We start from the raw sequence: 13536 nt of genomic DNA on the forward strand, positions 1-13536 counted from the left end.
AAATAATTGAAATTTGTTGCATGATTCATAGTGACTCCAATATTTAGTATTTATATCTGAATATTCATTTATGTTTTGTATTATCAGATCAACAATCAGTAGTAGTTCTATTGAGAATCAGTATTACTCCTACTGTTAATTTATCCAATGTGGACACACCAGGATATCAGGACCTCTTCAATAAAACTCTGGATGCTGTAAGCAAACTTAATACTCAATAACCATGTATCTTGGTTTCACACTAACTTTTCTTGATATGTAGCCAAAACAATTATTTGTTGGATAAATTAGGCAGTCCTAAAAATGTTTGTGGTCTTGTCCTTATAATTTGTTGTGCCCCCGCGACAAACAGTTGGAGGGCATATGAATTTACCCATGTCCATCCGTCCCAATTACACATGATTATGGCTTGTCCGGCTATCTCCACGTACAGTTTTTGAACTACATCTAAAATATTTTTAGGATATTTTTACACATGATGAAGGTTTGCAGGGCCAAAGGATTTTGATTTTTGTGAAATATTACAGAAATTGATGATAGTTACACTTAGTCATTTTACTCAGAAATATATGGATCATGGCTTGTCTGGCTTATTTCCTCGTACAGTTTTTGAACTACATCTAGAATATTTTACAGAATATTCCTAGACATGATGGAGGTGTGCAGGGTCAAAGGATTTTGATTTTCATGAAATATTGGTGATAGTTAGACTTAGTTAATTTTCATAAGAAATAGTGCTATATGGCTTGTCTGGCTATTTTCATAAGAAATAGGACTATATGGCTTGTCTGGCTGCTTTCTAAGAAATAGGGCTATATGATATGACTTGTCTGGCTATCTCCTGCTGTAGATTTTGAACTACATCTAAAATATTACTGCAGGATGTTTCTACACATAATGATGGTGTGCAAGGTAATAGAATCTTGATTCTTGTGGAATATTACTGAACTGTGTTTTAATTGGACTTTGTAATTTTTGCCAGAAATATACCCTAAGCAACAAAGTTAGGGATATGAATTTGGGGGTATTAACATTTTTTATGTGTCCGTCAGTCTGTCCGTCTGGCCTCTTTTTCTCATTGCAGGTACAAAATATTTACTGCATCAACCAACAGTACATAACCTTTCTGAATCTGCAAATCTTGTCAAAAATGGACATGTTCTTAATTTGGCAAACCTAGCAAGCGGGGGCATCATTAGAGTCTTACAGACACATTTGATTTATTAAAACAATAATCGCTAACAAATGATGCAGGGGCTCCTGTGACAAACAGGATTTCTAGTTTTAAAATTGATTTAGGTAGCCCAAAGGACTACCAATACAAGTTTTAATATAGGTAAACACAGGACTATTGGACCACTGTTAGTATGACGATTCCTGACTATCTGTTGTAATAATTTCTGGTGTTGTTAGATGATGGGTATTAGGATATATAAGTATGTTCGATTCATGATGGATATTCATATGATTTATTAAAAACTTCATCTTCCCTTTTCGAAAAAAATTTGTCAGTTTATTTGTAGAAGATCTCTGGCAAATCAGATAAACAATGCAGGGATTGATTTTAATAAAACAGTTCCTTACAACAAAAAGATATGAACTTTTAAACAATTTCCCGTTTTGAAATATTTCTGCTTCGAATACGAAAATGGTTGTAAAATACATTCATCAGAAAGTATGCTATCAGATGAAAAGTTGACACCAGTACCATTCTATCAACATTTCTTACTAAACATGGAAAATTAACAACTGTTTGAAGGGAGATAACTCAAGTGAATCAATTTATTTGCACTGAAGAGCTTTGTCAAATCATATTTTTTGGGAAGTTTGTCTTTAAAATGTGTTTTTGCAGCTGATAGAATTCTACAGAGAAGCACTCCCAACCAAGGAAGTATTTGATAAAGTTATACTTCACAGAATTAGGCAAAGGTAAAAACACAAGTCTTTCCAAGAAATTTTATTCCAAATATTATCTGAATATTATTTTCTTTTTTTACATGTCACTAATTATGAAATTCATTGCAATTTCATCCTAAAAGGGAGATAAGTCACTTTTTTCCCTGTCATTATAATGTAACTTTAAACTAACTTTCTGCATCCCCTGACACATCTAAGACAAACAAACTGTCAATTTGTTTTCAATAGTTCATAAACTATGTGCCCAAATTGTCTAATTCACGTGTTTCCTTGAGCATGAATCATTGTTTTTCAATTTTGCCTGATTCTTGCTGATTCCAGTACTAAATACCCAAATATAATTGTTAATGGTTTCAGCTCAGGACATTTAGAGGCCAACCATAATGTGATTTTGAACACTTCAGAAACAAAGAACCACTTAATAGCTGCTTGTAATGAAATGATTAATAATGGACACACTTTAAACATTGGTGGGGAAACAGCTGATGTAGAATATGCCAGAATTATAATTGGATCAAAACTAGGTTTGTTTTTTTTCTCTGTCTACTACTCTTGCTAAAATGATCATTACTGATACCCCTACTAACAAGGGAGTGGTATATTGGAATCACCTAGTCTGACTGTCCATCATTCTGAATTCCAACACAATTATCTCATCTCACAATGGAATGGTTGCTTTCAAATTTGCTCTGTGACTTTGTATAAATGGGGCATATATTGTTAGTGAGTTTGGGTGCTGTCCAAAATCAACTTCCTGTCAAGCAGAGGTACACCTAGCACAATAAGACCTACAACTTCATGTTGGCTCTGTGTACTGTAAGTTTGTCTTGAAAGATATGAAATTTATCTCTACATAGTACATGTAAAGTACATGTAAAAGGAAAAAAGTTGGAATTAGGGGAAAATATACATCAAATACTAAAATATATACAAATATTGTATTAAGTAGCAGTCTTTGTAAGAATCATGCAAAATCTGAAAAATGCGATACACCTCAAAAAAGGCTACGTATCTTTATTTTTGTAATTAAGTTGTTTTATGGGTCTATACTATGAAATGTGAAATTATTCATTCAAATCTGCCTGCTCTTAGAAGATAATCAACATTGAAAATACAGTAGATTCTATTGTATTTTAGCACCATTTACACATTATCTCCCTTAATTTTGAAATCTACAGTGCATTCTATATAATTTATATCTCCTAAGAGCACGGGTTATATGAAACACCACATGTTTATTTCTGTTTACTATGAAATTTCAAACAAAATATCAAAAAAATATATAGGCTTTTTACCAATGAATCACATTTTGCATGATCCTTAGCTGGAGTGCTACTTAAATGAACGCTTTCAAATAATTGTAGTAATTCTCACCAAGACAAGAGTAACTTGTGAAGCATTCTATCAGCTGACTACCTGTCTAACTGGTTATGTGTGTACTATTAATGCTACAAACTTAGTACCATACTGTGGGTAAGTATGGAAAGGAAATATTTGTTTGGCCATGTAATAGGTATCATAGTTATTAGATCTGAGCCTGACATTTAAATTAATGAAAAAAATTACAAGATATTAAAAGCTTGGTTTGTATGCATGTTTGTTTCAAGACTATAACTATACTTGACATACAAATCCATTACCTAAACACTTGGATTACCAGATATACCAGTGTAAGTGATAGACATAAACACTTGGATTACCAGATGTACCAGTGTAAGTGATAGACATAAACACTAGGATTACCAGATGTACCAGTGTAAGTGATAGACATAAACACTAGGATTACCAGATGTACCAGTGTAAGTGATAGACATAAACACTAGGATTACCAGACGTACCAGTGTAAGTGATAGACATAAACACTTGGATTACCAGACGTACCAGTGTAAGTGATAGACATAAACACTAGGATTACCAGACGTACCAGTGTAAGTGATAGACATAAACACTAGGATTACCAGACGTACCAGTGTAAGTGATAGACACAAACACTTGGATTACCAGACATACCAGTGTAAGTGATAGACACAAACACTTGGATTACCAGATATACATGTGTAAGTGATAGACATAAACACTTGGATTACCAGTGTAAGTGATAGACATAAACACTTGGATTACCAGACATACCAGTGTAAGTGATAGACATAAACACTTGGATTACCAGATATACATGTGTAAGTGATAGACATAAACACTTGGATTACCAGTGTAAGTGATAGACATAAACACTTGGATTACCAGTGTAAGTGATAGACATAAACACTTGGATTACCAGACATACCAGTGTAAGTGATAGAAATAAACACTTGGATTACCAGACATACCAGTGTAAGTGATAGAAATAAACACTTGGATTACCAGATATACCAGTGTAAGTGATAGACATAAACACTTGGATTACCAGACATACCAGTGTAAGTGATAGAAATAAACACTTGGATTACCAGACATACCAGTGTAAGTGATAGAAATAAACACTTGGATTACCAGACATACCAGTGTAAGTGATAGACATAAACACTTGGATTACCAGATATACCAGTGTAAGTGATAGACATAAACACTTGGATTACCAGTGTAAGTGATAGACATAAACACTTGGATTACCAGACATACCAGTGTAAGTGATAGACATAAACACTAGGATTACCAGACATACCAGTGTAAGTGATAGACATAAACACTTGGATTACCAGATATACCAGTGTAAGTGATAGACATAAACACTTGGATTACCAGTGTAAGTGATAGACATAAACACTTGGATTACCAGACATACCAGTGTAAGTGATAGACATAAACACTAGGATTTCCAGACATACCAGTGTAAGTGATAGACATAAAAACTTGGATTACCAGATATACCAGTGTAAGTGATAGACATAAACACTTGGATTACCAGTGTAAGTGATAGACATAAACACTTGGATTACCAGTATAAGTGATAGACATAAACACTTGGATTCATATTAAGTCTATTAAGACTGTTTTTTAAAGTCATATGAACAAAATTCAGGTATTAGTAATTACCATTTAGAATATATTAATGCGTTTTTCATTTTTATTTTGTTTTATGTTTCAGGCAAGCCGTTTCAGGTGAGTCCATTTTCAACTGATCCAAATTAGAATCAAATCCCTCTCTCCAGCACTGTTTCAGCTGTGTGTTTTATGCCAAGTGCACATAGATTCATAAAAAATCTTAAGTATTAGCAGTTTAGAATTACTGAATTGAAACTGTTTTTTTCTTTTTAAAGGACTGAGTTAATTGACTAAAGTTTGTCTCAGGTTCTTATCATTTGCATACTTGTAATCAGGGTAATAAATTGTTTTTGCAGACCCATATTCTGAAGGTTTGGGAGCTTATATAGGTATACCATTGACCATTACTGCCATAGGCTTGGCGGTTTTACTTTTTGTATTCAGTAGAAGAAAGAAATCAGAATTCACAGCCACTGAAGGTTCTCAAGGGTAATAAGACTCAAATATTTTTTTAACTAGATTCTATTTGTACTTACCAATGATAGTATATTTGAATTAGAGAAAACTAGTTTACCTCAGTTTTCATTGATAACATCCAAATAATTCTTCCTTGAACATTCTTTAATTGATGAATTGGGCATTAATGCAAGTTGATTACAAAGGGGAGATAACCCAACTGATTATGTGAGCATCTCTTTCCATAAATTCATTACATATTTCAAGAATTGGGTTTCAAATGATGTTTATTAATCACTTCTACTCGGCGTCACATAAATAAGATACTGTTAAAATTTGAATAAAAATATTTTCTACAACTTTATTGACACCTACCATCGTTTAAATTGTCTTAAATGACTTGCTCATTCGTTCAGCCAAACGGCTTTTCCCTTAACATTGAATCGTTAAATTCTGGTGAGATTTTAATTCTCAGTCCCAATATTTACTTTGTCAAAAGTCGGCCATGTTTACAGTGATCAGGTTGCTAAGAGATGTTGTTTACGTTTAAATGGTTTGTCCAAAAACCAAAGAACCCCGAATGCATTTAGGCGTTAGTTCAGATATTTCCGATTTATTCTATGCAAACAAAGTACAATACCAAGAAGTTATCAAGCAGACGAATGTCAACGGAGTTTGAAGGGAACCTACGAACTTCATTTGTAAACAAATCGTCCCGTAGAAACCAATATGGCGGATATTAGTAAGGATTTTCCTGTAAGGATTTGTTGCGCACGATTTAAGCCAATAAGCGACTTGTTGGTACTAACACGTCATGAATATATACAAACTATCTTCAGAATAAATAAAAGAGAGACCACTCTAGCGGTAAGTCCCGACAGTTTAAAAAGTAGAGCTTCAATTCGAAAATGTGCTGTCTGTGACGTCGAGTATAAGTAATTGCAAGGAAAGATTAGTAAGCTCTAGAGTATTTCTTCAGTGTTCTACATGTATTTCAATTGGGGGATAAAGCTTATAAATATAACTTAAACTATTTACAGGTCATATACATCTGATGGAATCCTCTTTGCCAGTGTGCTGCCAACAAGATACTACAGTTATCCTACACCATACTACTTAGGATATACAGAGGCTGACTATCTGTCATTGTACAATGGCAGCCACATAGAGTCTGAGTCAACAGACAGTGAGATTGTTAGTGTAGAGGCAATCCAAAATGGAGAAGCTTACTGTAAGTAATTATTGACCCATTCGAAAACCAGGGTGCCTTAGTTTGGACTTGTATATTTTCTCCCATTATCTTGTATTCCTTTACGATGATTTTGGTTGGTCACATGTAGGTTTGAATCTCCATTCACACTTGTCATTTTGCTACAAATTACTATAACATATTCTCTGAATGACCTTTTGATGTCAGAAAAATAATGTAATTTTACATTGTGTCTGGATTGAAATTTTAGTTGAAGGTTTGGAAACTATGGAAAAATATATATATTTTTCACAATGGTGTCACAAGTATGAATACCCTATTTGTGTGCCCAAATACCATGCATAAGGTAAGGTAATTTTCATGAAGACACATTTTCCATGTTTTGAAATTAATCTTTAGAAAATGATTGGCTGTTTATAAAATAGTGGTAGATCAAATCAGGATTAATTTTCTAATTGTGATCAGCTGATTGCTTTTCAGAGACTATTTATCTGTCATAAAACATACCCTTACTTGTGTAGACAGCAATGAATATCTTTTGTCTGATTTATGGCTCTTCTAATTAAAGGAATGAGATTAAAACACAAATTTAGAGGTTAGAATTCAGAGTTTTTTAGGTAATTTTGACAAAATTTTGTTTTTGGACAAATTTGATCGAAAAAATGGTGTCAGCAGGACAAATGGTCATAATCATGAAATCGCGGTTGAGTTGAGTAAGTTAAATTGGCAGATATGTATGTAGGTTCCACTTATTACTCATTATATAATGCGACGAGAAACGTGAAAATAAGTAAACTCGCACTTTTTTAAAATTTACATGATTCTATTGTATGATGAGTACAGAAAATGACTGACTCTTTTTATTCAGTGTATGAAGGTTACCATGGATACCATTCTCCTGTTTGTGCATTATGTCCTTACTGTGAGGTAAGTATCTAGATTGAAAAATTATTAGTCATACTGAGACTTCAAAACAAATGAATTTTCTCTATCCTCAAAATAACTGTATGTTAACAGATTTGTAACTTTTACAATTTTTTCTTTAATTTACTTTCTCTGGCTTTTAGATTTTGGTTGGCTATGTTAAAACAGGTTTACATTCTGTGAAATTTAAATTATAAAGGTTTTTTCTCAGCACTTAGTATTGGAAACTGTGGGTAGTCTTTCAACTCAGCAAATAAAACAATTGAAGCACAATTCATATTTTGGAAACATGCACATGCTTGCTTTAGGAAAAATAAATCAGTTTGTAGTAAGTTTAGCTATTCATTTTATACATCCTTGAAAATGATATTACTTGCCATTTTTGCTTATTAATATTACATCCCTGCTTTGCAGGGGCCATATTAAGTGCTAGAATCTTTTAGAGTTACCAACAAATTGAAAAACAATGAATAATGCTTAGAAAAAACATACAAACTTGACAATGTGAGCACATAGTTTATGGTCTATTGAAGATGAATTGACAGTTCTTTCGTCTATGAAGTGTCAGAGAATGCAGAAAAGCAAGTTTAAATTTATAATAAAATGAAATGGGGAAAAGTGAGTTATCTCCCTTTGATGATGAAATGCAGTTGTAAACCTTGAAGTAGTGACACCTAAAAAGAAATGAATATTTGAATAAGATTTCATGTAAAGACTTGTGGTTTGTTTTCCCCATGATTAACCCTGATTTTTCCAGAGAATAGCAGTTTATAGTGATCATGTCTTTTCTGTCCACTAATTTTTCATTACAGTTTTCTCTGTACCTATGTCACCTGATATTTTGACAAATGCTTTATATGAGTACACCATATCATGGGATAGGATTTTGGACTAACCACTTGTAAACCTCACAACAACTTAGTTTATATTTTAGCCATATGGTTACAGGGATGGAGAACAGAGTGTTTCCTTTAGCAGGCTTTGCTCACAATTTGTCTTGTTTAACAATTAATTCTATTAGATATTGTACATTGATATGTTTATTTCAAGAAAAATTAACAATTTTGCATAAGAAATTAAGATAAGTGCATTATCTTCTTTGTAGAATCATATACATGTTTGCACATGCACAATAGCAGACACGGGGCCCATTCCAATGTATGAGGTAAGCATGTTCAAATTTTTTTAATGAAGAAATTTAAAAATAAATTAAATTTTCCTTATTTTTATAAATCATCTACTTTAGTATATGACATTATTTTACTTACATTCATAACTATATTATATGCCTACATTAATTGTTTTTGAATTTATTAGAAAGAATGTTTTACCAAGGGCATACACCTTTTTTTGAAAAGTATGTAAATATGTTGTTTTTTGTAATGTTGTTTTTGCTTTTAGAATCGGGTTTTATGCTCTGTAATAAGAAGAAAATAATTGTTGTCTACAAACAGTAAATATTCCATCTTTATAGTATCAGTCCTTGTTTGCACTACTGCTTTTTTGACAGATTGAATGTGAGAGCTAAATTGAATCTTATGAATGTTTCTTAAACCTATTTATAGCTGTTGGCAACTTGATAGGCAGAATGAATTTAAAACAGTATTGTGGAATGCAAGATCCTTGTACATTTATTTTGAAAGACATGGATATTAGTTATAACATTTATCAATAGTATATGTCATAATACTAAATATGTGACTTTTATCCCTTTATTATATTTTAGCTGCTAGGAATGAATCGCAACTGATATAAAGAGCCATAGACTTATGCACATTCTAATGCAACTTCCCATGTGCCATAGACCTTCTGTTATGGATTTACTATATATTGACTTCGTTACTTTGTGTGTGAAAGATTAAATGTATATACAGTTATGTTTTTAACCGAAAGGTTTTGTAGTGGCGATGTTATAAAGATTTGGAATGTTAAATCTTAATTTGCATGTTGTTAACATTAGTTTTTGTTGATCATAAATCAATGTTGCTGAGAAAATATGTTATCCCGTCTGATTACTGTTATCATGTTTGATTATGATGTTTAACTGTATCTGTTGTATTCTTTTTTTACTTATGTTACCACATTCTCCATTTTAGCTTTGAAAATGACAATTTTAGACAATTGTTACTATTTGCTTAAAGTTCTGTTGGAAAATGTGACGTAAATATTTTATTTAGGAAGACTGATGAAATTTAATGGTTTTCTTTTGTTTTGAAAATGTAAATCGTTTGTTATATGCTGAAAGGTTTAGTTTTGTGATGATGATGGCTTATTTGTATCATTTTTGTTGATGTTTTGTTTCTTTGAGTCAGGTTTTGTGTCCTGGAACTATTCTTGAATGGAAATAAAAATTAAAATTGATTCATGAGTTGTCAATGAAATTTTCTTCACATTCAAAACCGTACTTTTTTGCTCAATGTTATTTTTTACCCTTTATTGTCTCATGGGTGAAAAAAACGGTAAAATCAAATCACTATTGCAGCCCAGTTTTGATAATGATCAGCACAGTTTATTTTGAGCATCTGAAGGGACTTACATGTTAACTGCGTAGCGTCTGTGTTAAACATGGAACATTGTATGCACATGCTTATTTCTACATAGTGAGATGTTTGTCAACTGCCTGTAAGGGGAGCAAATGGTGTGATTTTATCATATCTAAGTTCTAAATTATGCCTGTAAAACAGACTGGCTAAAAATAAATAAATATTCAGTCTACAATGAATTTCCCCAAACCATCATTGAAATGATGTATAGTATTGTAAAACATACTTGGGTGTAACAATAACAATAACTAAAAATATTGAATTCAGACAAAAAATTGATTTTAAAAAGTATGTTTTCATTATACTAGCAAAATCAAAGTATTAATAAGTAGTATTCTGATTAGAATTGCGTTTGTAAATAAAAATCATTAATATTCAAATGGTATGATTAAAAATGACAGTGCACAGCAGTTGACTTTTTTTGTGTAATGAAGATATCCAATTTTCATTTTAAGACAAGACTAGGTATTAAAGTGGAAAATATATGATTTCACATTCAATTTGAAAAAATGTCATGTTCAATTCTGGACACATGATTTGCTCTTTTATTTAAGAGTAGAACATGTAGAATGAATATCAGAAGTAGGGAAAAACACGGTTGTAGACAAAACTCAAAATAATGTGATGAAATTGAAATTAAGACTGAATAACCACAGTTTAAACAAAATCTATAAACCATACTACAAAATACATGCAATGATGATATGAATGAAATGATAACAGACTCAACAAATTACAAAAGAAACACAGAATTGCCAAGCACAGACTCCACCAATAAACTGGGAGATTCCCACTGCTAGGATGTTGACTTTTTTATATCTATTTCTTCTGTGCTCACTGAATTTGATTTGAGAGAAACTTGTGACAAACAGATGGGAAATAGTCAGACCATGACTTTGGTGGACATAGATTTTTGCAGACGACATTGCATTCCTATCTCATACATATCTCTATCGAGATACATGTACATTGTATGACAAAGAAACAAACTAGTATAAAACGTGGGTCTGAAGGTCAATGTGTTAAAACATCAACTTATGTAAGTTAACCCTGATTAGACGATCCCATTATTACCCTACAAGGATTAACCAATTAAGTTTATAACTTTTCTACATGTTAAGTTAGACCATCACCGATGGTGACACTAAAGTATAAGTGCATACTGGAATGTCTGTAGGCATAGGAGCATTTACTGCTATCCGTAACAACTGGAAGCCATAAAACAACCACATAAAACAAATCAAATCAAAAAGCACTGGAACTTGGAATCCTTATCTATGGTGCTGATTCTGGAAAAAGAACAACTGATATCACAATATCACAACCAAGGATCCGGTGCATAGTTCTATGCGTCTTTTGCCAAATACTACTATTCAAAACAAAGAACTTACAAGGAAAACAAATGCAACATTACTATGTCAGGAGATAAAAAAAGATGGACGAAGATAAGGCGTGTGAATAAATTGTACCCTGCTTTCTATGCTTTCATGGTAGAATAAGCATGGGCTACTTACTTGACAAAAGGAAAATGTAGATTAAAGATGACACGGTGAAGACCAGTAGGGATAATAGAGAAATATTAGACAAGGATAATTCAGACAATAATTCCTGAAAAATTACTGAACGGGTCATGTATTGGCCTAAATATGCATACCAGTACGCAGAGTATTCACACCTAATATTAATAATGCATGTCACAACAAATCGATAGTACACCGTACGTCGTGTACTAAGTTACAGCCCTAGATTAATCCTACGAGGAGAAATGACCCGGCCAGCGAAAGCTATATTTTTATATAGCGTAGCTGGCCGAGTGGTCTAGGGCGCTGGACTTAGTGCAGGTGCTGTTGCCATAGATGTCACAGCGGTACGAGTTCGAATCCGGCGGGGGGAACGACAAAAAATTTGCTTCGCAAATTTCACAGTTCTAACGTCGTTGAGAATTTTCAGACCCTTCTATAAGTTTACGTTATTCCCTGTATCAATATGATCCGATGGAACAGTGTAGCGATTGGAGTCGTCACATTCTGAGACTTTGTATATATTGTACTTGCTTTCTTATCTACAATAGTCAAAAACAGTTATGGGAAATTTCCAAGATAGAAATACAGTTAAATTAAATGACTTGAAAGGACTAGATCTTTTGGTCACATTAAGGATTAACAAACGAACACTGAAAGTTAATATGGTGGCAGAGTTTGGAAGCGTATTGCTTCCAGCACTATTTTGTATGGCTATTTGGGCATTTGGTAAGTTGAATTACACCTTATTGAAATATTTATAAATGAAAACTGCATTTTGATATAAAAAAATATCATTTCGCGTTAACTATTTAGTGTATTCGGGCTTTGGTAAGTTGCAATAAGTAGGAAAGAAAAAAGTCACTACTTCGGTTAGAAAGCAAGTCACAAAAATCATATTTTATTTTTCCTACCTACGTGTATTTTGGGGAACGTGTGAAAAATGATACATTGTACTTGGCTGTTGGTGTTTATATGACTACGTTTAGATGTCTTCTTAATGATATGGGTTGCCTTTCCATTTGACATATTCTCCATTTCCACTTTTCTTTATGTACATTAATGCACATTTATATACGAGAACGGACTTGAGAATAAGTATATATCTATTAATAATGCGTTTAAAAATATAATGACTTCGAAACACCTTTATATTTCGTATTCTACTGTACATGTTTTAGTCTAAAGGGCTTCAACGGGATCAAGATAATCTTTAATGTTACTGAACCCGTGATCAGGAGAAAAGACAACGTGACCAATACTTGTATGATTGATCCAACTATAGAAGTTGATACTTTATATTTCATACAGCTACGCAAGCTCAATACTAAACATAAATGGGACAAAATTGCTCTTTTAAAACCAAATGAAAATGGGACCCTTGTCTTAAATGTGACTGATACAATACATGATACCTAGGGCAAAACAAATTCAAATAAGTCCGAAGATGGTGTACTTTCGATCCCTATGACAGATCTTGGAGGACATAGCTTTTTGCAGGCGACATTGCATTCCTATCTCATACATATCTCTATCGAGATACATGTACATTGTATGATAAAGAAACAAACTAGTATAAAACGTGGGTCTGAAGGTCAATGTGTTAAAACATCAACTTATGTAAGTTAACCCTGATTAGACGATCCCATTATTACCCTACAAGGATTAACCAATTAAGTTTATAACTTTTCTACATGTTAAGTTAGACCATCACCGATGGTGACACTAAAGTATAAGTGCATACTGGAATGTCTGTAGGCATAGGAGCCTTTACTGCTATCCGTAACAACTGGAAGCCATAAAACAACCATATAAAACAAATCAAATCAAAAAGCACTGGAACTTGGAATCCTTATCTATGGTGCTGATTCTGGAAAAAAGAACAACTGATATCACAATATCACAACCAAGGATCCGGTGCATAGTTCTATGCGTCTTTTGCCAAATACTACTATTCAAAACAAAGAACTTACAAGGAAAACAA

General features: G+C 32.8%; 1 protein-coding gene across 1 annotated transcript in view; it reads left to right on the forward strand.

The window, feature by feature from the left end:
* Positions 1–9844, forward strand: part of LOC148611781 (uncharacterized) — a 43680-nt gene extending 33836 nt beyond the window's left edge. Inside the window, exons 33-42 of the mRNA XM_088595326.1 lie at positions 88–197; positions 1853–1929; positions 2275–2441; positions 3282–3390; positions 5003–5016; positions 5256–5388; positions 6396–6586; positions 7434–7492; positions 8595–8654; positions 9216–9844. Coding sequence (XP_088451452.1) covers positions 88–197; positions 1853–1929; positions 2275–2441; positions 3282–3390; positions 5003–5016; positions 5256–5388; positions 6396–6586; positions 7434–7492; positions 8595–8654; positions 9216–9239 — 944 coding nt within the window. The 3' untranslated portion in view covers positions 9240–9844. The remainder of the gene's footprint in view (positions 1–87; positions 198–1852; positions 1930–2274; positions 2442–3281; positions 3391–5002; positions 5017–5255; positions 5389–6395; positions 6587–7433; positions 7493–8594; positions 8655–9215) is intronic.
* Positions 9845–13536: the final 3692 nt, after the last annotated feature.

Source organism: Perna viridis, chromosome 7 (assembly GCF_037379345.1).
Source record: "Perna viridis isolate PV_CMFRI_1.1 ecotype Kerala chromosome 7, ASM3737934v1, whole genome shotgun sequence".
Lineage (NCBI taxonomy): Eukaryota > Metazoa > Mollusca > Bivalvia > Mytilida > Mytilidae > Perna > Perna viridis.